Genomic DNA, 26413 nt, shown 5'->3' with positions numbered 1-26413 from the left:
TTTCTGAACAAGGTTTGAAATCTGAAGTACTCTAGGATGTGGTCTTGGGCCCCTTCTTTCTTGCTAGGTGACATCATCTAGTCCCATGACTTTAAATATCTATTATATGCCAATGAATCTCAAATTTTTGTCTCCATTCTTGACCTCTACTCTTGTTTTTGGACTTGTATACCTATTTAACTTGATGTCTCTTCTTGGCACCTCAAAATTAACATATTCAAAATATAGTTTTTAAACCACATTTGCCTCATGTAATCGTGCTCCGTAAATGAGACAAGCATGCATCTAGTTACCAAAACAAAACTCAGAGTTATTAATGATTGTTCTCTTTCCTTTGCCTTTAATACTCTTATAGTCAAAGTATGCCTCTTTAAAGCAGCATTTTGTTAGGCTTCTTTTTAAAAAATCTTGTAGGTTGATCCTTGTCTTAATTTTAATAGAGTACTATGTCCATTGTATTTCATGTAATTACTAATATATTTTAGATGAAATCTACCATCTTATTAACTATTTCTATTTATCACACCAATTCTATGTTCCCCTTTTCACCTTCTATTTGATGATTAAGGCATTTTCCTTCATTTTTCTGCTCTGTTAAGTTATTAGTTTTACACTCTTTTACTATTTATTTAAAGGTGATCCTAAAGATCATACTATGCATTCTTAACATAATATAATTTGATATAAATTTATTTTTTTACTAGTTTTAGAGAAAAAAGATTGTAAAGCACTTCATTCCATCCATCTTCCTTCATTGTCATGCATTTTATTGTTATATATGAGGTCTGTCTGGCAAAAGTCCAGCCTTTGTTAATATAATAAGAATGGTTTGTGCAACATTGATGTAACCTGGCAGCCAAGGAGAGTGGACTAGACTGCACATGTGTGAACAAGGACAACTTCTCTGTCAGTGAGGGGTGGTAGACACGGTTGAGTGAGCATGTGTACTGTATAGCTATTGCATTCAAAATGACGGAGTAAAGTAACGAATCTGCATCACATTTTGTGTTAAGTTTGAACACCACTCCATGGAAACTATTTGGATGATCCAGAAGGCCCAGCTATGGGCAACTGGTGATTGGCAGCTTTATCACATCCATGCACCCATCATGCATCACGTCCTATGCAGTTTTTTAATGAAATATTAAAACGCCCATGTAACTCAGCCCTGCTACAGCCCAAATTTGGGCCCTGCAACTTCTGGCTTTTCCCAAAACTAAAATCACCTTTGAAAAGGAAGAGATTTCAGACGATTGATGAGATTCAGGAAATTATGACGGGGCAGCTGATGGTGATAGGGAGAACCATGTGAGGTCCCAAGGTGCCTACTTTGAAGGGGACGGAGGTGTCATTGTACTATGTACAATGTTTCTTTTATGCTGTATCTTCTTCAATAAATGTCTGTTTTTCATATTACATGGCTGGATACCTTCTGGACAGACCTCGTATGTATTTGTGTCCCCAAAAGGTATTTTACTATTCTTTTATATTCTTGGTATCATTTTGGTAGATTCTTTTTCCTGCTGCTATTCCTTTCTATATCTTTGTAATTACATCTGTGTATAAAATTGCCTTTGATATTTTCATTAGTGTAGGGTGTGCTGGTGACAAATTCTCTGGTGTTTGTCATGACCTATAAAATTCTGTTATTTAACACTTCTTATTTAGGTTAATACTTAAAATGGAATTCAGTACATAGAGGTGAGAACTCTTTTCTATTGACTTATAAGTGGAAACAGTTATTGTGCTCTATCATTATAATTTTATAGTTGCATATAAATGGAAAATAAAGATGCTTTATAAAACCTATCTATAATCAGAGAAATCATATAAAATAGATGTTTTAAGACATCTATTTTATGTTTTAAAATTTGAAGTAATAAAAATATTCTCATGTGGTCATATGTGTCTTATATTCAAGTACCACTTTCTATGCTATTTACCTCTTTTCTAGGGTGGCTATGATTCTGGTTTTCTATATCACTGTGAGTTCCCCCCATATGCCAAAAGCAGTGATATCACAGAAAAGAAAGATGAACCTTTTGATTTCCGTTTTCTTGAGGATACAGAAGATAATCCCATCCAAGCCATCACTTTCGGGTAAACTGAATTTCAGAAAGCTTTAAAAATTTATAACCCATTGGTGTATATAGTTTTTCTATTATGAATACTGTCAGTTTTTAAAGATCTCTCCAAATGGAGGGGTATTCAAACAATGTTAAATAAGTCAAAGGAATAAACAGAATCAAAGCTAATCCTGAAACCGTATTCTAATCATCTCTAGCAAATATTCTGTCAAAAATTCTGTTTATCACAAAATTGAATTGTATGGATTTACTCTGTTATTTAGGAGGATGCTACTGCATGGTCAGATAATGTAGATTCAGGGTTACGATTCTGGAGCAATCATAAGTTAAATTATTACTCTTTTAATGATTAAGAATGAAGCATATATACCAGTCATTCTTCTGGAAACCAAATGCAATAGCTCCAGCTTTCAAATGGGCTTCCTCCTACCCTCTGTCTTTTTGCATAAGGTTGCTAGATCTTTCACGATTAGTTAGGGCTCCAACATGTGAATTTTGAAGGGGATATAATTTAGTCCATAATACCTTTGTTACTAAAAATTTAGTCATTTGTCAATTAATTTAAAATTAAAGATTCTCAGGTTAATATGAAAAGCAATTTACTTCCTTTTTGTTTCATAGTATTAACCAAGATATGATGTTTTGTGGGATGCAAGATGGAGCAATTCGAATCTATATTCTAAGTCAGAATGACTCTTCATTGACCAGTATAAAAGACTACTGGCACTTTAGTATCCATGACAATGATTATGGATGCATTAAAGGCATTTCTACCAGCTTTGATGACCGTTTTCTGGTGACTATTGGAGCAGATAGTAATATCTTTGTTTTCAGCATTTTTTCTGTATTTGAGTTAAGGAAAAGCTTCAAAGCCAAAGTGCCATCTCCCAGGGTATGTAACTAACTAACAACAACAACCACAAAAACCCTTTATTTTAAAATAGTAATGCTAAAATTATTCATATTCTTTAAAATCTGAAAACTACTTAGACACCTTTACCTTATAAACTAATCTTTCTACTGGTATTATAATCTTGAATTTCTGGTGCCTCTTTTTCAAATATTAAAGATGTTGAGTTCCCATTATTACTAAAGGTATAGAATTCCCCAAATTAAAAAACTGGTGTCAATTTTTCTGTATCAATAACTTAAAGTTTGTTTTCCAAATGCACATTTTTTTTCAGTTATATATTTGGGTTTTTATTTACTCACTCATTGAAAAGGCATATTATGAGATATACACTATAATTTTTGCCTTTGGAAGGGTTTTTAAAAATATTATTGTCTGTAGTATTAGAATATGACAATGTGGATCATGAATAAAGATTCAGTTAAATTATTCTGTTTTTAGGAAGAATACATTATTGGTTTTTAATAAAGATTGTGTATTCAGTTCCCCAAATTATATACTTTTGTCCTATCACAGGACCTGAATTTTCTATTATCAAAGTGGTTCCTTTAGATAAAACTATTAGTAAATGTTGGAATTGCACCTAAGGAATAAGGATTGTATTAGAAAGACTATAGTTAAAATTCATATGAACACATTGGCTTCCCACTTAACAGGTAGCCAACTTCAAAAGAACATACAAAAAACAAAGGGAAATTTTGAGAGATAAGTTTTTCATTTCTATTAATAGCAGAAAAATATGGAGAATGGACGGTTTTCTAAAGAGGTTCAGCTTAGGAGGAAGAATTACAGAATGGAAAGTGTGTGAACAAGAAGAAAATATCATGCTACCTAGTCTCAACTCTCTCTATGGAAATACATACTGGAGAGAAAAAAATACATTTCAAATATGTATAATAGTGTCCTTTTATTTATGACTGCAATCAATATTTCTTAAATTACTGAAGCACACTCTGCTTTGAAGAAGATGAAATCATAAAGAATTGAATAAACAAATCAAAAACTAAACTCTGCATAGATCTGAGGCTTTTACCTTACTGTACTTTAGAATCAGCTATGGAGTCCTTAAAAGTACATATGACTGAGCACTACTCACGAGTGATTAAATCAGATCTCTGAAGGTGAGGCCCAGGTATCCATACCCCTTCCCTCCCCCAGCCCCTACCATTTCAATGTACAACCAAGATTGAGAGCAACTGACATATATTTTGGAACTGTTGGGAGCACCTTTGTTTAAACTTAAACTTATTGTAAACAGCAGAGGCCAGGAGATCCTGGAAATCACACTAATTTGGAGAACTAAGGGGCTTAGCTCTGGGCAATAAAAGGATGAAAAAATAAAATTGAATCAAGTTATGTCCTAAGTGATTAACAGTCACTACAATATATTAGTGATCACTGTCTCTAACATTGGTCATGATTTATGACTTCACTTTTACTAAAGCCATAAACCTGTCTTACATAAAAATATGTACACTTATATTTCATATGTATAAAGACTAGTACTGTAATAAAACAGTTTGATCAAAAGTCTTTGTGTCTTTATAATGACAGCAAAATAGAGACCTGTTATAGAAGAGAATAGAAAATAAACAAGTTCGATTTTGCTTAAGACTGATTAGCTAACAAACCTCGATTCTTTGTTTAATTCACCAGGTTATAATTCCTCTTCTTGAGCCAGCCTAAGGCATCTTACAGCACAGCACCTGAATAAACAAAGTACTTCTGAGTGATTTACTTCACAGTGGCCCTTAATTTAAACTGATTTTCTTTCTAAAGAGAGATTCATATTTCTGATTTAATAGCTTTCTTAAAGAGAGGAATTATATACAGCACATTTCCTGCTGTAGGTCTTCTTTTGATAAGGTCAAGGGAAATACTTACTAAAAATTATTTATATATAAATCTATCTTCCTAGTACATACCTGAGGTATTTTGGGGGAATTATGTATGTATAACAGGGATATGCTAAAAAACCTCATATTTTAAAATGAGAAAATTTTTGTGTGTATTCTTTTTTAATAACACAAATATTAGTAATTCACAGTTTAAAGGATCAATGTGGTGATATTAACATTTTGCATACATATGATTAAGTTTCAAGACTTTCTCTACCCATTCCTTTCAATGAAGTAGAAACAAATAAGTTTAATCAACTACAATATTTTCCCTAGTTTATTTTTTGTTAAAATACTTTTCAGGCCTGCAGTTGCTAGAAAATGGTGGAGAAAAAACCCTCAGTTTACTTATGATTAGATATTTTAAGGGCAATATGCAATTTAAAAGGACTGACTTTTTATTCCTTTTCCTACAGTCTGGAATTGAAACAGAAACAATTCCAGAAGATATTGTAGATCCCAAAGCCTACAGGTATGGGAATTTTTGATAAATACCTACTAATCCTGAGCTTTTGCACAACAAACCAACATTTTATAGAAGTTCAGTAAGCAAAATGAATTTCCAAATATTTTAATGCTAATTTCTTTTTTGCTGTTTCTGTATCTTAATTTGTTGTGCTTTTATATTTCTATTTTCAGTATAGAGAATGCCAGAAGGAAAAGAGAACATGACAAGCTAATGAAAGAAGTGGAAGAAATAAAGGCCAGGAAGAGAGAACAACTCAAAACTTTGAGGAATCAATTTCAGAAACTACTAAAAATGAATGAAGGATTACCAAAGCATATGCAATTTAAACGGACAGTAAGTAAAAAATAAATTTGACTTTAACATATGCTGTCCCTGGTTTGAGACTACTAGTACTATTCGGCTAATAAGTAGGAACACTTAAAATAATCTTTGAGCTTCTCTTTATCTGGCCAGTCAGTATTTGGCAGCAACTAAACTATTGTAGAACTTGTCACACAACTTAGTTTAGATGCAGAAGAACCTCTTAATACAAAGTTTACTTCTGGATTTAGCTACTTTACCTTGATTTTGGTAACAAGATATACAAATATAAGTTTGAATCTGGTTATCAACTCTTGTCATATGTAGTCAAGATAGCTAACTATTGAATACATAATTTGATTCTCAGTGGCTCCATTTCTGTAATTCATCAGATCGGTTGAAAAGATAGTACCTACTTTATCCACAGAGTTTCTGAAAGATGACTTACTTAATTTATTTTTGGGTATAGAGGTGATCACTCAATTGTTTAAGCTAATTTTTTCTACCTGCTAGTGATTTTTTTCATTTTGCACTTCTTTCTAAATAGAAGTACTGTCAAAACCCTAATGAAATAAAAACCCAGAATTGTCATCCTGACTATATCCATGGTTTGCCCAGTCCTATAATTTTAGAAGCACTTAGGCAATTTCATATTAAAAAAGTGCTTCAGTGAAATAATAATGGTTAACTCATATTGGTTATGATATTTATACTCTTTTACTAAAAGAAAGGTAGATACTTGCAGAATATGGATGACATAATTAAAAATAAAGAACAACTGGAGAAAGTTCTGTAGCTAAGCACTTTGCACACATCATTACTTATAAAGCAAGCACCTCTGGGAAGGATAATTTCTATTTCCAATTTAGTGAGAATGAAGGCCCTGACAATATTCAGGAGTGAAGGTAAGAAACATGAGGCCTCTAAGTATACTTATGGGGAAAATAGCCTCCTTGGTGAAGAGCATTCAACCAGAACTTGATGTTAAGAAGATGCCAAATATTTTGCTATCTTTCCTGTGTAGGGTCACATGGGAGGGGATGTTCAGCTAATGATCAACTGCATGAACTTCTACACTGCGTCCAGCTGATTATGTAACAACAGTTGCTTTCGGGTGAAGGGAATGTATTTTCTAAAACTTTATGAAGGGAGCTCTAGCTAGGTGGCTCAGTTGGTTGGAGCATCACCGCATACACCAAAAGGTTGTGGGTTCAATTCCCGGTCAGGGCACATGTCTAGGTTGTGGATTTTATCCCCAATTGAGGTGCATATGGGAGGCAACCAATCAATGTTTCTCTGTCACATCGATGTTTCTCTCTCTCCTCTCTCTCTAACATCAATAAATATATTCTTGGGTGAGAATTTAAAATTTTAAACTTCATGAAGGGAGTGTTTTTTTAAACTTTGTATACTCTAAATATTCTGTTAACATTCATTATTTTTATTGTGAGAAAAATTGTTTAGTATGTAACTTTATTTATATTCCTGTTAATTATTTCTGAGAACTTTTTCCATTTCTTTGAGGAAGTAAGATCAAAAGTATGTTATTTTTTTCTAGAATGGAGTTTATGATATTTGGGAGACAGTAATGATGCTGCATGAAATTGAGGAAAAATTTAAAATTCATATGTATAAAATAGGATTGATAAAGTACATTGATAAAAGTACCCATTTTGATGAACAAATCTACCTGTCCACAGGATTTTGATATAGATTCCAAAATTCGTGCTGGGATTAACAGAAAAACAGTTCATAAAATTCAGCAAGTGGAAAAGGAATTAGCTTGGGAAAAAGAGAAACATGAACTTGGCCTAATGAAGCTACAGAATAGGTAGGATCCATATATCTTGCAACTTAAGATGTTTGAGAGAATATATTTGAATAAAATATTTTACAGTTGCTTAATCAAAATGTTCAGATAAGAGAGGTCTCCTGAAAGATGCACTAATTCTTAAAATCTCAAGGAATCTTCTTGTCACTGCTACTGATATCTTTCTGAGCTTTCTGATAACAAATCTGAGAAATTTGTTTTACAACTAGATATTTTACCAGAGAAGTTATATATTACATATTTACTTTTTCACAAATTACTTATTTATTTTATCTGATACAACATGTAAATATTAAAACACCAAAAATAAAAATAGAACCAAAGGACTTATAATGAAAGATCACAGCTTCCTGTCCAGTCTCTCTCATGTACCAATTTGACTTCTCAGGAAATATTAGTTTTCTTTGACTTTTTGAGATGTAACTTATATACAGCAAAATGTATAAATATTAATTGACAGCTTAATAAACCATTACAGATGTATAAACACATATATCTGATAGCCTGATTAAGAACATTTATAGCACTGCAGAAAGTTCCCTCATCATCACTCCCAGTAAAAATTTACTCTCCAGAAATGAATGTTTATCATCATAGATTAGTTTTGTCTGAATGTCATATAAATGAAATATTGCAATATGAACTTTTTGATATCTGGCTTCTTCACTTGGTATCATGCCTAACTTTAGCCATGTTGTTGCAGGTAGCTCATTCTTTCTCATTCCTTTGTAATATTCTATTAAATGGTTATACCACAATTTATCCATTTAACTGTTGATAAATAGTTGAGTTGTTTCTTCTTCTTTTTTATTTTTAGCTACTATGAGTACTGGGGCTATGAACATTTATGTGCATGTTTTTATGGTGGATATAAGCATTTATTTGTTTGCTACATAGCCAGTAGTGGAACTGCTAGGTCCTAAGTTACATGCATATTTAACTTTATTAGAACAGTTTCCCAAAATGGTTCAACCAATTTATACACTGATCATCAGTATATGAGAATTGGAGTTGATGCACATTGTATTTATTTCCTAGGGCTTCCATAACGAAGTACCACACACTGGGTGGCTTAAACTAACAAAGATATACTGCTTGATAATTCTGGAGGCTGGAAGTTCAAAATCAGTGTTGGCTAAGCTGTTTTTACTGAGAGCTGGGAGGCAGAATCTGTTCCATGCCCATTTCTGAAGTTCTGGTGGTTTGCAAGCAGTCCATGGTGTAGATTAGTCACTCCATGCGTCTGCCTGCACAAGGTGTACTCTCTGTGTCTCTTCACATAATCTTCTCTCTGCACATTCCACATTTCCTCTTTTAATAAGGACACCAGTCATGTTAGAACCCACTCTAATGATCTCATTTCAACTTGAATACCTCTGTCAAAACCTATTTCCAGATAAAGTCATAATCTGAGGTACTGGGCATTAGTACATCAACACCTTCAGAAGACACACAATTCAACCATTAACAGTTCTGCTTTTCATCACTTGGTATTGTCAGTTCTTTAAATTCCAGCCACTGGCATTTCCTGGTGTGTGACGGTTTTGAGCCCCCTTTTCAATACTTATTGATTACTGTTACTGTCTCTTTGTTACGTGTTTGTTCAAGTCTTTTGTTCATTTAAAAAATTGGGTTGTAGGAGTTATTTGTGTATTCTGGACATATGTCTTTTGTTATGCGGACGGCTGCCGACGATATATGACACATGTGTAAGCATGTAAGTATCTTGCTCTAGTTTGGCTTGTCTTTTTATCCTCAGTATGATGTGTTTTTGAACAAAAGTTTTAATTTCAAAAAGTTCAACTTACCAATTTTTTTCAATTTATTCATGGTTTTACTAACTCTTAGTGCTTTTATGTTGTAGGTAGGATTATTTGTCTATTCCCAATTCATGAAATAATTCTCCTTTTTTTTCTTCTAGAAGCTTTATTTGTTTTGCATTATCTATTTTGAATAATTTTAATGGATTGTATAAAACAGATCAACTCATAAATTTATAACCAGGCAGGTCACAGTGGGTAGTCACACCCCAGGTGTATAACTTCTTTAGTAAAAGTCTTACTTTTGTTTTTGTTTTCCTCGAGATTTTTATTGAAATCACATTTAATTTATATAAATTCAGGAAAAATTGACATCTTCTCATTTCATTTTTTTCAACATTTTTGTGTTATTATATATTTTTTAAAATTTATTTCTGTTCTTTTTCTATTACAGTTGTCCGACTTTTCCCCCGTTGATCCCCAAACCCAACCAACCCCTTCTCCCACAGTGACTCCCCACCCACCCCGTTGTCCATGTCTGTGCGTTATTTATACTAGTTCCTTTACTAAACCCTTCCTCTACGTATTCCCCTTCTCTCTCTCCCTCACCCACCCCTGATAACTGTTACTCTGTTCTTTTTATACATGTCTCTGATTCAATTTTGCTCATTTGTTTCTGTTGTTCATTAGTCTCCTGTATTAGGTGATATCATATGGTATTTTTCTTTTGTTGCCTGGTTTATTTCGCTAAGCATAATTCTCTCTAGTTCCATCCATGTTATTGCAAATGGCAGGAGTTCCTTCTTTCTGCTGCATAGTATTCCATTGTGTAAATGTACCACAGTTTTTTAATCCACTCATTTACAGATGGGCACTTAGGCTGTTTCCAGCACTTGGCTATTGTAAATAGCACTGCTATAAACATAGGGGTGCATAAGTACTTTTGAATTGGGGATTCAGGATTGCTCAGATATAATCCTAGTAGTGGAATTGCTGGTTCAAAAGGCAGTTCCATTTTTAGTTTTTTGAGGAAATTCCATACTGTTTTCTATAGTGGCTGCACTCATTAACATTCCCACCAACAGTACACTAGGGTTCCTATTTCTCCACATCCTCTCCAGCACTTGTTGTTTGTTGATTTGTTGATGATTGTCATTCTGACTGGTGTAAAGTGGCATCTCATTGTGGTTTTTATTTGCCATCTCTCTGATGGCTAGTGATGTTGAGCATTCTTTCATTTGTCTATGGATGCTCTGTATATCCTCCATAGAGAAGTGTTTGTTCAGGTCCTTTGCCCATTTTTGAATTGGGTTGTCTGTCTTCCTGGTGTTGAGTCGTATAAGTTCTTTATATATTTTGGAGATCAATTTCTTGTCTGAGGTATTATTGGCAATTATATTTGCCCATATGGTTGGTTCCCTTTTCATCTTGCTGATGTTTTCTTTTGCAGAGCAGAAACTCTTTAGTTTGATGTAGTCCCATTTGTTTATTCTTTCCTTTATTTCTCTTGCCTTAGGAGATATAGTGGTGAAAATATTGCTATGTGGGATATCTAAAAATTTCCTGCCAATGTTTTCTTCTAGGACTTCTATGGTGCCATGGCTTACATGTAAGTCTTTTCTCCATCTTGAGTTTATTCTGGTGTGTGGTGTAAGTTGGTGGTCTAGTTTCATTTTTTGCATGTCCTTGTCCAGTTCTCCCAGCACCATTGTTGAAGAGGCTCTTTCCACTCCATTTTATGTTGCTTCCTCCTTTGTCAAATATTAGTTGACCATATAGACCTGGGTTTATTTCTGGGCTCTCTGTTCTGTTCCATTGATCTATGTGTCTGCTCTAATGCTAGTACTAGGCTGTTTTGATTACAGTGGCTTTGTAGTATAGTTTGATGTCAGGTATTATGATTCCTCCTACTCTGTTCTTCTGTCTCAAGATTGCTGTGGCTATTTGGGGTGTTTTTGTTGTTGTTGTTCTATTTAATTTTTGAAGTATTTGTTCTAGGTCTGTGAAATATGTCATTGGTATTTTAATAGGGATTGCGTTGAATCTATAAATTGCTTTGGGTAGTATGAACATTTTAATGATGTTGATTCTTCCCATCCATGAACATGGTATATGCTTCCATTTATTTGTTTCTTCCTTAATTTTTTCTTCAGTGTTATGTAGTTTTCTGAGTACAGGTCTTTTTATCTCTTTGGTTAAGTTTATCCCTAGGTACATTATTTTTATTGTTGCTATAGTAAATGAGTTTTTTTTTTTTTTAGTTTCTATCTCTGATATTTTATTGTTGGTGTAGAGAAATGCCTTCGATATCTGAATATTGACTTTGTACCCTGCTATTTTGCCAAACTCACTTATTAGTTTGAGTAGTTTTTTCATGCAGTCTATAGTTTTCTATGTACATTATCATGTCATCTGCAAATAATGACAGCTTTACTTCCTCTTTTTCAATTTGGATGCTTTTTATTTATTTATTTTGCCTGATTGTTGCAGCTAGAACTTCCAAGACTATGTTGAATAGGTGTAGAGAGAATGGACATCCTTGTCTTGTTCCTGACCTCAGGGGGAATGCTTTCATTTTTTTCCATTGAGCATGATGTTGACTTCAGGTTTCTCATATATGGCCTTTTTTATGTTGAAGTATGTACCCTCTATTCCCATTTTGCGGAGTGTATTCATCATAAATAGGCGTTGTACTTTATCAAATGCCTTTTTTAACATCTATTGATATGATCATATGTTTTTTGTCTTTTATTTTGGTTATGTGGTGTATTACGTTTATTGATTTGCAAATATTAAACCATCCTTACATCCCTGGGATGAATCCCACTTGATCGTGGTGTATAGTCTTTTTAATGTGTTGCTGGATCCTGTTTGCCAATATTTTATTGAGGATTTTAGCATCTATGTTCATCAGCAATATTGGCCTGTAGTTTTTTTTTGTTGTTGTTGTGTCTTGACCTGGTTTTGGGATTAGGGTAATAGTGGTTTCATAGAAAGAGTTTGGGTGTCTTTCTTCTTCTTGGATTTTTTGGAATAGTTTGAGAAGAGTAGGCATTAGTTCTTCCCTAAATGTTTTGTAAAATTTGCCTGTGAAGCCATCCAGTCCAGGGCTTTTTGTGCCAGGAGTATTTTGATTACTGCCTCAATTTCACCCTCTGTTATAGGTCTGTTCAGGCTTTCTGCTTTTTTATTTTTTTATTGATATGTTTTATTGATTATGCTGTTATAGTTGTCCCAAAATTTTTCCCTCTACTCCCCTCCACCCAGTGACACCATTCCTCCAGTTGCCCCCCCCCTTAGTCCAAGCCCATTGGTTGTGCATATACTTCTTTTCAACATCTTCCTGTCTACTCCACTCCCTCCTACTATGCTTCTTTTTTTTTTTTTTTTTTTTGTGGTCATTCTTTTTTATTTTTTTAAAAGGTTTTATTTATTTTATTTTTTTTTCAGATTTAATGTGTTTTATTGATTAAATTATTACATTTGTGCCAATTTCCCTTCCCTCTGCTCCCCTCCACCCGGTGGCCCCCCTCCCTCCAGTTGTCCCCCCCTTTTAGATTATGTCCATTAGTTGTGCATACAGTTCCTCCCAACCTCTCTCCGTCTATTCCATTCCCTCCTACCTTGATCCCCAATTCCTATATCATCTCCCTCCCTTTCCCCATTCCCCCTCCCTGTTGACCTCCCCCCAATATGCTTCCCGTACCCACAGTTCCTCTTCCACTCTCGTTGCCTATTTAGTTTGCCTTTGTTTCATCTCCCTAGCTTCTGTTTTTTTTTTAAACCAGTCCCTTTAACATCTCATATAACAGTGGTTTGGATCTAATGAACTCTTTCAGTTTTATTTTGTCCTGGAAACACTTTCTCTGTCCTTCTATTCTGAATGACAATTTCGCTGGATAGAGTATTCGTGGTTGTAGGTTTTGGATTTTCATTACTTTGAATATTTCTTGCCAGTCTCTTCTTGCCTGTAGGGTTTCCCTTGAGAAGTCAGCTGATAGTCTAATTGGGACCCCTTTGTACATAATTCTTTTCTTCTCTCTTGCTGCTTTTAAGATTCTCTCTTTATCTTTAATTTTTGACATTTTGATTATAATGTGTCTTGGAGTGGTTCTCCCTGGGTCCAGTCTCTTGGGAACTCTCCTTGCTTCCTGGACCTGCAGGTCTATTCCCTTCCCCAAGTCTGGGAAGTTCTCCTTTATTATATTTTCACTCAATTTTTCAAGTTCTAGTTCATCTTCCTCATTCTCTGGCAAACCAATGATTCTTATGTTGGGTCTTTTATAGCTGTCCCAGAGGTTTCTGATCCTTTCATTGGTGCTTCCCATTTCCTCTCGCTGCATTGGTTGACTGCTTGTTCCTTCTCCATATTCCAGTTTGTTGAAATGAACTCTGGATTTTATTTCCTTTCCTTCTGTCTCATATGCTGTTTTGTTCCTTTCGTTATGAAAGTTTTTCGCTTCTTTCATATCTTTTTCCTGCTCTTTTGTGAATTCTGTAAGCCACCTGATAACAATGGCCCAGAACTGAGCCTCTGACAGGTTTCTTATCTGTTCATCTGTCAGGTTCTCTATCTGCTGCCTGGTGAGTTGTGTTACCGGTATTTCTAGAGTTGCCTGCCTCATTTTGACAGATGCGTTTTGTTTTCTTGGGCTGGCTGTCGGGGGCAGTGCCTGTGTACACGTCACAAATCAGCGACCGGCCGGCGCCTGCCTGTCCGCGACCTATTTCGCAGCCCTGTGGTGCTTTCTTTGGGGGCGGGGGTCCAAGATGGATTCACAGTTATTCAGCTAGGAGACCGGGATCCGTCCTCCCGCCCCCCTGGGCCTCACTGTTCAAGGCGATGTGGCGGCCGCTCTCCCCAGCTCCGGAGTCGCGCACCGCCAGGGGCTTGGCCACCGGGACTCCTCGCCGCCGCCGCTCCGGGTGCGACCGCAAACAGCACTGCCCACTTTAACTCTTACCTGCCCAAATGGCACCGCTGGTTTATAACTTCATATGTTGGACTTCCGTGTAGTTTTATTTTCTGGAATTTCTAGTTATCCTTTGTTTTGAAGTAGTTGTATTCCTCTATAGTTGTAGAGGGAGACCTAGCGTGTCCGTCTAAGCCTCCATCTTGGCCGGAAGTCCTACTATGCTTCTTAATTCCTGCATCATCTCTCTCCCTTTCCCCTCCCCGCTGACCTCCCCCCATAATGTTTCCCATACTTATAATTATTTTTCCACTCGTTGACAATTTAGTTTGCTTTAGTTTTGATTCCCTAGCTTCTATTGTTGGTTGTTGTGATACAGTTTTCATTTTAATATTCATAGTTTTGATCCTCCTTCTTCTAAACAAATTCCTTTAACATCTCTTATAACAGTGGTTTAGATCTAATGAACTCCTTCACTTTTACTTTGTCCTCGAAACACTTTCTCTGCCCTTCTATTCTGAATTACAGCTTCATTGGATAGGGTAATCATGGCTGTATGTTTTTGATTTTCATTACATTGAATATTTCTTGCCAGTCCCTTCTTGCCTGCAGAGTCTCCTTTGCGAAATCAGCTGATAGTCTAATTGGGACCCGTTTGTACATAATTCTCTTCTTCTCTCTTGCTGCTTTTAAGATTTTCTCTTTATTCTTAATTTTTGACAATTTGATTATAATGTGTCTTGGTGTGGTTCTCCCTGGGTCCAGTTTTTTTGGAACTCTCTGTGCTTCCTGAAACTGTAAGTCTATTTCCTTCCCCAAGTTATGGAAGATCTGCTTCATTATTTTTTCATATAATTTTTCAATTTCTAGTTCTTCTTCTTCACCTTCTGGCAATCCTATAATTCAGATGTTCTCTCTCATGTAGTTGTCCCAGAGGTTACTGAGCTTCTCATTTTCCTCACTTTTTGTTTCCTCTTTCTGCACTGGTTGACTGTTCGTTCTTTCCCTATGTTCTGATTTGTTGATTTGATCCCTGGTTTTCCTTTCCTCACCACTTGTTTCGTATGTGTTTTCATTCATTTCAGCAGAACTAGCCTTCATTCCTTCCCTGTCTTGATTAAGTCCCACTGTTATTTCTGTAAGCTCTCTTATAACTAAAGCTCTGAACTGAGCCTCAGAAAGGTTATCTTATCTATTCATCAGTTAATTCATGTATTTGCTTCTGGTCAGCTGCATGATCGTGATTGGGATACCTATCATAAACCCTGCCATCCTGGCAGTTTTTTTGCTTCCTGGGCGGGGCTGTCATACCTCCTATGCTATAGGGAGCGGAGCCCCGTGCACTCGCCACTACTGGGTGACCCTTCTCACCACACTGTGGCACTTGGCGTGGAGGCAGGGGTCCAGGATGCATTCCTGTCGTCCTTTCTCTGCTGAGAGACCAGGAGCCTCCTCCTATGTCCCCATGCCCTCTGGGCCTCACATTACGAGGCAATGGGGGTCTGCTTTCACTGGTGTTGGAATCATGAGCTGATGGGTTTGGTCTGCAGCTAGGGATGCTCCCAGGCACTTCTCACCTCCCTTTAAAAAAAGCATCTGTGCTTACTGCAGTCCCGGTGCCTGTCGCTGCAGCTGCTGCTGCTGGCACAACTTGATGTCTCCTCCCCAGCTTTGCCCCTCCTACAATGTGGGTGAGCACCACTTGTTTATAACTTCATACGTTAGACTTCCATGTAGCTTTATTTTCTTGAACTTCTGGTTATTTCTGGTTTTGTGGTAGTTGTAGTTCTTCTTATTTGTGGAGGGAGACAGAGCATGTCAATCTAGGCCTCCATCTTGGCCAGAAGTCCTCTGTGTCTTCTTGATTCAGTTTTGGAAGATTATGTTTCTAGAAATTTGTCCATTTCATCTAGGTTGTCAGGTTTCTTGCCATACAGCTGTTTGCAGTAATTTCTTACAATCTTTTGTACTTCTGTGATATCGGTTGAGATTTCTCCTCTTTTGTTTCTGATTTTGTTTATTTGCGTCCTTTCTCTTATTTTTCTTGAGCCTGGCTAAAGGCTTGTCGATTTTGTTTATCTTTTCAAAGAACTAACTCCTAATTTTGTTGATCTTTTGAATTGTTTGTTTAGTCTCTATGTCATTTAATTCTGCTCTGATCTTGATGACTTCCTTCCTTCTACTTGCTCTGGGCTTTGTTTGTTTTTGTCATTCTAGTTCCTGTAGCTGTAGGGTTAAATTTTTTAATTTGAAATTATTCTTCTATCCTTTTTAGGTATGCCTGTGTTGCTATGAACCTTTCTCTCAGGACTGCTTTTTCCGTTTCCCATAGGTTTTGGACTGTTCTGTGTTCATTATCATTTGTTTCCATAAATTTCTTGATTTCTTCCTTGATGTCATTGTTAACCCATTCATTATTTAATAGCATGTTATTCATCCTCCATGAGTTTGAATGTTTTTGAGTTTTTCCCTTGAGGTTGATTTCCAGTTTCAAGGCATTGAGATCTGAGAAGATGCTTGATATTATTTCAATTTTCTTGAATTTGTTGAGGCTTGTTTTGTGTCCTACCATGTTCTCTACCTTTGAAAATGTTCCATGTGCACTTGAAAAGAATCTATATTTTGCTTCTTTGAGGTGAAAATTTTGTATATATCAACTAAGACCATTTTGTCTAGAGTGCTTTGAAGATCTTTCCATTATTGGCAACGGGGTGTCAAAGTCCCCTACTATGAGTGTGTTGCTGTTAGTATCCTACTTATAGTCTTCCAATACTTTTCTTATATATTTGGGTGCTCCTATGTTGGGTGCATATATGTTTACCAGGGTTATATCTTCTTGATGGATTGTTCCCTGAAGTATTATGAAATGTCCTTCTTTGTCTCTTTTTATGGCCTTTGCTATGAAATCTGCTTTGTCTGATATAAGGATTGCTATCCCATCTTTTCTTTTCATGTCCATTTGCTTAAAATACTTTTTTCCATCTCTTCACTTTCAGTCTGTGTAAATCTTTTCTTTTGAGGTGTGTCTCTTGTAGACAGCATATATGTGGGTCATGTTTTCATATCCATTCTGCTATGCTATGTCTTTTGATTGGAGCACTTAATCCATTTACAACTTAAGGTTATTATTGACAGGTATTTACTTATTTCCCTTTGTGCAAGTGTTCCTCTTCCTCTCTCTTTTTCTTCTTTTTTTTAAAGTATATTTTATTGATTATGTTGTTATAGTAGTTCCAGTCCCCTGGCTGGTTTGGCTCAGTGGATTGAGTGTCGGCCTGCGAGCTAAGTGTCGCTGGTTCGATCTTCCAGTCAGGGCACATCAGAGAAGGAAAACTCTGACTCCAAAAAACCTCCGCTGCCTTGCGGCATACCTCTTCAGGGGAAAGGCTAAGGGAGTAAACCCCGACAGAAAATCCGGAGCCAGAGTCCCTAAGGCGGTTTGACGTTGTAGTCAACACTGGCAACTCCTGCGGCGCACCTGAAGCCAAGCTGTATTGACTCCGTGTTTCCCTTGGACCCTTCAGCTGCGAGGGGGGGGGGGTCTGCTGCATGGGCAACAGCAGACCCTCCATATCACCCTGCCCAGGCTCTGTAGCTTCAGCTTCACTGGAGAGGACACTCCAGCGTCATCACAAGATGTCGATTTAACACAGGAGGAGACAGATACCGTGTCACTCCCGAGTCGGACTGCACAGCCATTCTCGGCGGTGCAGATAGACTCTTAAGAAGCTACACCATCGTCTCTCGAGACGGACGGCTGCCGACGAGTAGTTCCAGTTTTTTTCCCCTTTGCTCCCCTCTGCCCAGGACCCCCCTTTCCTCCAGCAATTCCACCCCCTCTTAGTTCATGTCCATGGTTTGTGCATATAAGTTCTTTGGATTCACCCTTTCCTATATTATTCTTAATTTCCCCCTGTCTATTTTGTACCAACTGATTATGCTTCTTAGTCCCTGCACCATTTCCCCATTTGTCTTTCTCCCTCCTCCCAGCTGATAACCCTCCAAATGATCCCCATACCTATGATTCTGCTCTTATTCTGGTTTGCTTAATTAGGTTTTGTTTTTATATTTTATATTCAGTTGTTGAGAGTTGTGAGCTGGTTGTCATTTTAGTTTTCATAGTTTTGATCTTTTTTTCCTTAAGTAAGTCCCTTTGACATTTTATATAATAATGGCTTGGTGATGGTGAACTTTTTTAGCTTTACCTTGTCTGGGAAGCACTTCATCTGCCCTTCCATTCCAAATGATAGCTTTGCTGGATAGAGTAATCTTGGTTGTAGGTTGCTTTTAATCACATTGAATACTGCTTGCCAATCCTTTCTTGTCTGAAAAGTGTCTTTTGAGAAATCAGCTGATAGTCTTATAGTCACCCCTTTGTAGGCAACTCTCTGCTTCTCTCTTGCTGTTTTTAGGATACTCTCTTTATTTTCACCTTTGGCATTTTAATCATGATATGTCTTGGTGTGGTCCCCTCTGGGCCCAGCTCACATGGGACTCTCCAAGCTTCCTGGACTTGTATGTCTATTTCCTTCCCAAAATTTGGGAAGTTTTCCTCCATTATTTTTTCACATAGCTTTTCAATTTCTTGTTCTTCCTCTTCTTCTGGCGCCCCTGTGATTCAGAATTTGGCACGTTTAAAGTTGTCTCAGAGGTTCTCAAGCCTCTTCTCATTTTTTTCAATTTTTGTTTCCTCATTCTGTACTGGTTGACTGTTTTTTTCTTCCTTATGTTTCAAATAATTGATCTGAATCCCGGTTTCCTTCTCTTCACCATTAGTTTTGTGTGGATTTTTCTTCATTTCATTTGGCATAGCCTTTGCTTCTTCCCTTATGCATTTGCCATACTCAAGCATATCTGTCAAGCCTGTGAGTATCTTTATCGCCAGTCTTTTGAATTCTGCATCTATTAGGTTGGCTATCTCCTCATCTGTTAGGTTAGCTATCTCCTTGTCACTTAGCTCTTCCACTGGAACTTTGATCTGTTCCCCCTTTTGGGGACTATTTCTCTGTCTCCTCATCTTGACAGGCTCCTTTGTTTGTTTGCCTCTGTGTCTTAGGTAGAGCTGTCACTCCTGTTATTTTGTAAGGGGCAGAGACTTAGGGATTCATCAGTATAGAGCGACCTGTTTCACCACGTTGTGACACTGTATGTGGGGGAGGGGTCTGAGAGGGAACAATGCCACTTGCTCAGCCCTTGCCCCTTTTCCAGGCACTTTTCCCACTTCTGTATGGGACTGGCACCCCTCTCACTGTTGCCCTGGCCGTTGATCTCAGAGTGGGTGGGTCTGTGGTTATTCTAGGATCATGGAGGCCCTTAAATAAGCAGACTCTGCTGAGAGACCGTCAGTTTCTTCCTTTGCCCCAACCCCCACTGATTTGCACAGTCATAAGCAATGAGACTTGATTTTCCCTGGTGTTGGGACCATGAGCTTTGCGGTCTGGTGAGGAGCTGGGTACACTCCCCAGGTGTCCCTCCTGACTTTTTAAAACATGTGACTGCACTTTCTGTTGGTCTGCCACTGCCACAGCTGCTGCCACCACCACATCATGTCCTCTCCTACCTGTCTGGATGAATATTTCTTCTTTATATCTTGTTTGTTGGACTTCCATGCACTTTGATTTTCTGGAACTTCTGGTTGTTTCTAGTTTTGAGGTAGTTGTATTCCTTCTTAGTTGTGGAGGGAGACACAGTGTGTCTGTGCCTCCATCTTGGCTGGAAGTCTCTAAATAACCTTCTTTTTCTTAAAGCATTCCCTTTAGCATCACTTGCAATGCTGGTTTGGTAGAGATGTATTCTTTTAGTCTTCCTCTGTCTGGGAAACTCCTTAATTTACCTTCCATTTTGAAAGAGCGCTTTGCTGGGTAGAGTAGTCTTGGTTGTAGGCCTTTGTTTTTCATTGCTTGAAATATCTTTTTGCCATTCCCTTCTGGCTAGTAGTGTTTCTGTTGAGAAATCAGTTGATAATCTTATCAGAGCTCCCTTGTATGTTATTTGCTGTTTTTTTTGGGGGGGGGGAGGGTTGCTACCTTTAGGATTCTCATTTTGTCTTTGAATGTTGTCATTTTAATTATGATGTGCCTTGGAGTGGGCCTTTTGGGGTTCATCTTCACTGGGACCCTTTGTGCTTTCTGAACTTGCATGACTTTTTTTCTCATCAAGTTAGGAGAGTTTTCTGTCATTACTTTTTCAATCAGGTTTTTTTATCCCATGCTCCTCTTCTTTTCATTCTTGTATCCTTATTATACAGATATTGTTTCATTTCATGTTGTCCTGCAGTTCTCTTACACTCTCTTTATTCTTTTTAAGTCTTTTTTCGTTTTGTTGCATTGTCTGGTAAGTTTTTTGTACGTTGTCCTCCAGCTCTCTGATCTGATCCTCTGCTTCATTTAGCCTGCTTTTGATTGCTTGTACTGTGTTCTTCAGTTCAGAAATTCTATTGTTCATTTCTTCCTGATTCTTATTGATAATTCCTATGTTCCTTTTTATGCTGCTGTAGTTCACAGTAAGTTCCTTGTAGTTTCCCTGGATATCTTTTTAGTTCCCCTGGAGTTCATTGTTCATTACTGTTGTTTCAAATTCCGTGTCTTATAGGTGGCTTGCCTCTATTTCATCTACCCCTTCTCTTGGGAATTCCTCCTTTCCTTTTGGTAGGGTGTTGTTCCTGTTTCGTGGAATGTTATCCCCCCCCCCCCAATTCTGGGTGACTGGTCTTGTTTGTTTCTGCTTCTTAGATTGATCTACTTTTATTTTCTGCCTCTGTGGTGTGACCTTCTTGTATATAGTTGTTGAGTTGCCTCCAGCTGATGCCACTTGGAGGGGAGTTGTCTGCTTAAGAGATTTCGCCCATAGCACTGGGGATGATTCTGTACTGGGATCTAGTCCATTGCTCTCCCAGCTCTTTCTCCAGAGCCAGCACCCAAAACCATTTACAAAGTGCCTCTAGTTCACTTCACCCTCCTTTGGCCTCATCCAGGGGTGGGTGCACTCCCTCGTGCATTGCAGAGGTAGGTTGACTGGTTGTGCACTGAGGCGGGTGGGTCCAAGGCGCTTTTGCGCACCAGCACGGGCCGGCAGTGAGCAGACTAGTTGCACACCTGTGTGGGTGGGCTGGGGGCACCTGGTGCGTTGGCAGGTGGGTTGGTTGCGTGCCTGTGAGAGCAGACCGGGGCGCTTCCATGTGCATGCTTGCATGACCCAGGGGGAGTGTTGCGGAATGGGCGAGTGTGCTGCTGTGCCTGCATTCCTCAAGAATCTCTCCCCACCCCAGCCTCTCCTCTCTTGTCCGTAAAACACAATCAAAAGAGAAAAATAAAAAAGAAAAACACATTCACACACACACACGTACGCTTTTCCTTGCCTCTCAGAGCCAGATGCCACCTGGCCTACTCCTGGCTCTACCAGTAGGTAGAGCCTTACTCTCCACCCGACTCCTCTCAGGGGAGACCTAGGGCCACTAAAAACATCTTTGTGCACTGCCAGCCACAGTTCAGGGAGCCAAGTCAGTCAGAAATTCCATCTCGTCTCTTTCTCCTCCACTATCCTCACCAGACAAGTTGCTCCCAGATGGTCTTCTCTTATCTAGCAGTGCCAAGGCTCAACTCTTGCCAGTATCCAGATGTTAACTGAGATGCTCTATCCACGATTAGCCTAAACTATAGACAGGTCTCAGGAGCAAGCAAGTGCATCCTCCCCTCACTCCTCCGCCATCTTTGGTCCAAAAGTCTTTATTTTTGCCTTAAGCAATCTCTGTCTATTGTTTCTTTGCATCTAGGTTAACACATCTTTGAAATCCTCCCCCTGCCCCATTCTAATGTGTGACCACATTCAAGAAAGCACATAATCTAACTATACTGTAATTTAATCTCCACTTTGCTTTCTCCCACCTTTATATAATCCCTCTTTAAACTCAAATGGATAAAGAAACTGCAAACTGTTATTCTCTGAAGCATTTATTTCAGTATGTTGAGATCTTCCTTCTAGGCCTACCCTCTATTTGGCTCAAATACATTTTTGTAAAAATTTCCCCACCCCCCAAAAAAATAAAGGGAGAGAGAGAGATAGAGATCAATTGTCATTTGTTTCTACATGGATATCCAATTAACCTAGTTATCATTTGCTGGAAAAACTATTTTTTCCTCACTAGATTGTAGGGATGCTACAGTTAATGGTGTATATGTGGGTCTATTCCTGAGCTCTTCATCTGTTCCGTTGACCTATATGCTTATGTGCTAGTATCACATTGTTTTAATTATTCTTGACCTCTGATGCTATAAATCCCCTGGCTTTGTTCTTCATCTTCAGTATTGTGTAGGTCCTTTGTATAGAGTCAACTTGTCAATTTGCACAGAAAGACATACTAAGATTTTTTATTGGAATTACATTGAATCTGTAGATTGCCTTAGACATTAACAGACATTTTTTAAATATTGAATTTTTTAGTTTATAAACATGATATATCTTGAAAAGAATCCACTTTTTATATTTATTTTAGTAGGTGCTACCATACATCTAAATAATATATTTCTATGAATTTATTACTAATCATTATTTGTTGACTTCCTAGTATGATAGGTGAGGATTTTGTTCACTTTAACATGCTCATGCTTTTTTTTCTTTTTTTTAACCTTGGACATGTAAAATATAATAACCACTTTAAAATCCTTCTCTGCTAGTTATATAATCTATGTCATTTCTGGATATGTTTCTATTAATTGATATTTTTCTCTTTATTTTGGGTCATATTTGTCTTCTATTTTGCCTGCCTAGAAACTTTGATTGAATGCCAGACATTGCAAATTTTATGTTGTGGGTACTAGATGTTTTTTACATACTTTTATAATTCTTGATCTTTGTTCTGGGATTTAGTCAAGTTATCTGAAAGTAGCTTGATTATTTTGAGGCTTCCTTGTTAGGCAAGATCACACAGCCTTTAGTACAGAGCTAATTTTTCCCACTACTGAGATAAAATTCTTCTGAGTACTCTACCCCTATGTCCATGTGTTATAAGACTTGTGATAACACAAGCTATTCCAACCTGTGTGGGGACTGGGGATTACTATACCTGCTTCCTTTCTGGTGTTTCTTTCCCCAGCCTCAGGTAGACTCCTTACATGTTATATGCTGATAAAGACTCTCCTGAGGCTGGAAAGGAGCCCTTTGCAGGTCTTCAGAGCTCTCTCTCTCTGCGCAGCTGTCTCCTCTTTGGTACTCTGCCCTGTGAGTTATGGCACTTGTTACTTGGCATCAAATCCTTGAGTATTTGAATTATTAGATAATGTTTGAATATATAAATCATTAAATTATATCTAGATTGCTACCCACCAAGAGAATATGTGAACCTATTAATTCACATATTCAGGTATATAGGCAATATTGCTGGTTTTAACTTTTTTTAAAAATTATTTGTTTGCTTGTTTATTTTTATTTTTAGAGAGAGGGGAAAGAAGAAAGAGAGGAAGAGAAACATTACTGCATGGTTGCCTCTCACTCGCACCCCCAACTGGGGACCTGACGTGCAACCTAGTAGTGTGCCCTGACTGGGAATCGAACCAGCGACCCTTGGCTTGCAGACCGATGCTCAATCCACTGAGCCACAGCAGCCAGGGCTTTAACTTTATTTAAATTAACTTAAATTTTACTCTGGGCTCCTATTCTACTAGGTTGGCAAGAAAGTCATTTTTAGTACCACTGAGGCTCATTGCCCCAGCCTGTCTACTTTTTTCGGTTCTTCAAATCTGTGGTTTCTCTGCTCTGCTGGAGCAGGCAGTCTTTGGTGAGGTTCCCAGGATTCAATCTGCTTGCAGCCATCATCCTTGAGGCCTGTGTCTCCCAGATGATGTCAGAAGCAGGATGACAGCTAGTGGTTGGGGAGGGGATTGAGCAAAAAGGAAAAAGGATTCATGGACATGGACAGCAGTGTGGTGATTGTGGTGAGGGTGGGGAGCATTGGCAGTATAAGGGAACCAAATGGCAGTACGAAAAAATACAGTAAAGCTTAAAAGAAAAACCCTAACCCTAAATTTAAAAAGAAGAAGAAGAAGCAGGGAACATGTGCCCACAACTCTAGGACCCAATTTTCCCATCATCCTCATCAGGTGGAACTGCTTCCTCGCCATTCTGCTTGCACTCAAATACTTGTTTCCTTAATTCCCTGTTTCCCAACCTGATCCAGGTCCCTGACCCTCCATTGCTTGCTGTCTTCAATAAACAAATGGAAGGAAATATTAAGTACTTATCCCTCCAATTGGAATTGATGAGAGGATAAATTTGTACCAGTGAATAACAATGGGTATTACCAGTGTTTTCATCTTCACCAGCCTAATAGGCCAAATATGTAATGACTCTTGGTTGAATATATTATTTTGATTATGGATGAAGTTGAGCATTTGTTTTCATGATTCTTAGTTCATTTATCTTTATTGTAGAATTCCCTATTTAGTTTCCTTGTTCATTTTTCTTGGAGTTCTGTTTATTTTCCCCCTATTTTTATAGTTATAGTTTCTATTTCTGTAAGTATTCACCTTGTATTATACACATTGCAACTACTTTCTCCTACTCTGCCATTTGCCTTAAACCTTGTTCATATTTTTTTAACTGTACAGAAGTTTTAAATTTTGATGTGATCAAAAGTATCCATTGTTTCTTTCATGTTATCTGGGTCTCATGGAAAGACTAAAATTTAAAGAGAAATGGGAAAATTAAGAAGAAATAGTAAGCCATTTTAAAAGGAGAAATAAATTTAAAGGATTAAGTTAGAAAAACAATAAGAAAAGCATACAAGCTAGGAATAGTTACTATGTACATAAATGAGTTAAATTCTAAAATTAAAACATAGGGGAATAATTATGAATAAGTGCCAAAAATAGCAACAACTTAATTGATGAAGAACTTTTGAAAAATAAATCTCATGAGTAGCTCAGTTGGTTAAGCATTGTTCCATACACCAAAGGGTCATGGATTTGATTCCCGGTCAGGGTGTGTTTAAGAGGCAATCAATCTCTCTTACACTGATGTTTCTCTCTCTCCCTCCCTTCCTTCCTCTCTATCTCTCTAAAGTCAATATGCATGTCCTCAAGTGAGGATTTTTTAAAAAAAGATAAATCTTTGTGGGCTGTATGAGAAAGGTGAACTAGAAAGCAGTATGAATTTCAGAACTTAATGTTTCTTATAGAGGCAAGTGGGATAATATGATATATATGAGATATATGGTATATATCATCTTATTATTATTTATATTTATAATGTATAATATATGAGGTATATATAACATGGAGACATGTATATAATATATGAGTTAATGGAGAGGTAGATTACATTTTCTTAGTTTGAGTTGATCCATTTACCATTAAACTGCAGTCAGCTTGAAATTTTTAAATTTTTCTTTACATTACCAAAACAGTAATATTACACTGATTAATAATGGGTTGTTAATACTTATGTTAGGAGGAAAATTCTACTTGCTCTTTAATGAAGTCCTGTCCAACTTCCATCACATCCTTGGTATATGTATGATTAAATTTTGGATCCAGTGTGATATAATGATATTATTTATAAGCATAGTGTATTGCAGCCTTATTTTATTACTTAATAATCATGTAGAATGATTTTAAAATAGTGTGGATGATTAAAATAGTGACTAGTGAAATCCTTGTTCTCTTTTTTCAGGTTTCGTGATTCATTGGAAAGTGATACTATTGTGGTTCATGCCATACAAAGTGATCACAAGATCTCCTCCTATAGGCTTGTTAAGCCCTCTAAGTACTCCAAATCCAAACGGGCCAGTCAGTCAGAGAGAAGAGCAAGCAAATTGGAGAGGTTTGAAAAAGAGGGACTTGGAAGAAAGGATAGCCAGAAAGATACAGGTAACCTAAATAAAAAGCTTTTAAATCCTCATTTATTAAGACTTCAAAACTGAATTGTATTTTTGTGGGCAGAACATTGGAATGCTTTCTGGTGGCTTGAGCTGAATCTCTTGTCTCCTGTCCTTTATTTCTTTGGAATAAATAATCTAAAGAACTATGTATGGTTGAGAATGAGAGGCCAGGTTTCTCCAGCAAATGCACCACACCAGCTTTCCTATTTGAGACAGGCTGCTAAAGAAAACACCCTGGTCGTATGATGGAGAGAATAAGAGTACCCAATGCTGCTGTTTTGTTTGTTTGTTTGTTTGTTTGTTTTGCTTCTCATATTCACCTATTCCTAAATCTAGGATTTCCCCAGATGCTACTTTCCAGGCATTGTTTCTT

The 26413-nt window shown here is 37.3% G+C and overlaps 1 protein-coding gene across 1 annotated transcript in view; it reads left to right on the top strand.

The window, feature by feature from the left end:
* CFAP44 (cilia and flagella associated protein 44) overlaps nucleotides 1-26413 on the top strand; it is a 153568-nt gene that overhangs the window by 71498 nt on the left and 55657 nt on the right. Inside the window, exons 18-23 of the mRNA XM_090276613.1 lie at nucleotides 1955-2100; nucleotides 2709-2979; nucleotides 5312-5367; nucleotides 5535-5697; nucleotides 7365-7495; nucleotides 25833-26029. Coding sequence (XP_090132739.1) covers nucleotides 1955-2100; nucleotides 2709-2979; nucleotides 5312-5367; nucleotides 5535-5697; nucleotides 7365-7495; nucleotides 25833-26029 — 964 coding nt within the window. The remainder of the gene's footprint in view (nucleotides 1-1954; nucleotides 2101-2708; nucleotides 2980-5311; nucleotides 5368-5534; nucleotides 5698-7364; nucleotides 7496-25832; nucleotides 26030-26413) is intronic.

Source organism: Furipterus horrens, unplaced genomic scaffold, assembly GCF_987537825.1.
Source record: "Furipterus horrens unplaced genomic scaffold, mFurHor1.1.pri manual_scaffold_1, whole genome shotgun sequence".
Lineage (NCBI taxonomy): Eukaryota > Metazoa > Chordata > Mammalia > Chiroptera > Furipteridae > Furipterus > Furipterus horrens.
Note: the sequence above shows the minus strand (reverse complement) of the source record. Positions and strands in the feature narration are given on the sequence as shown.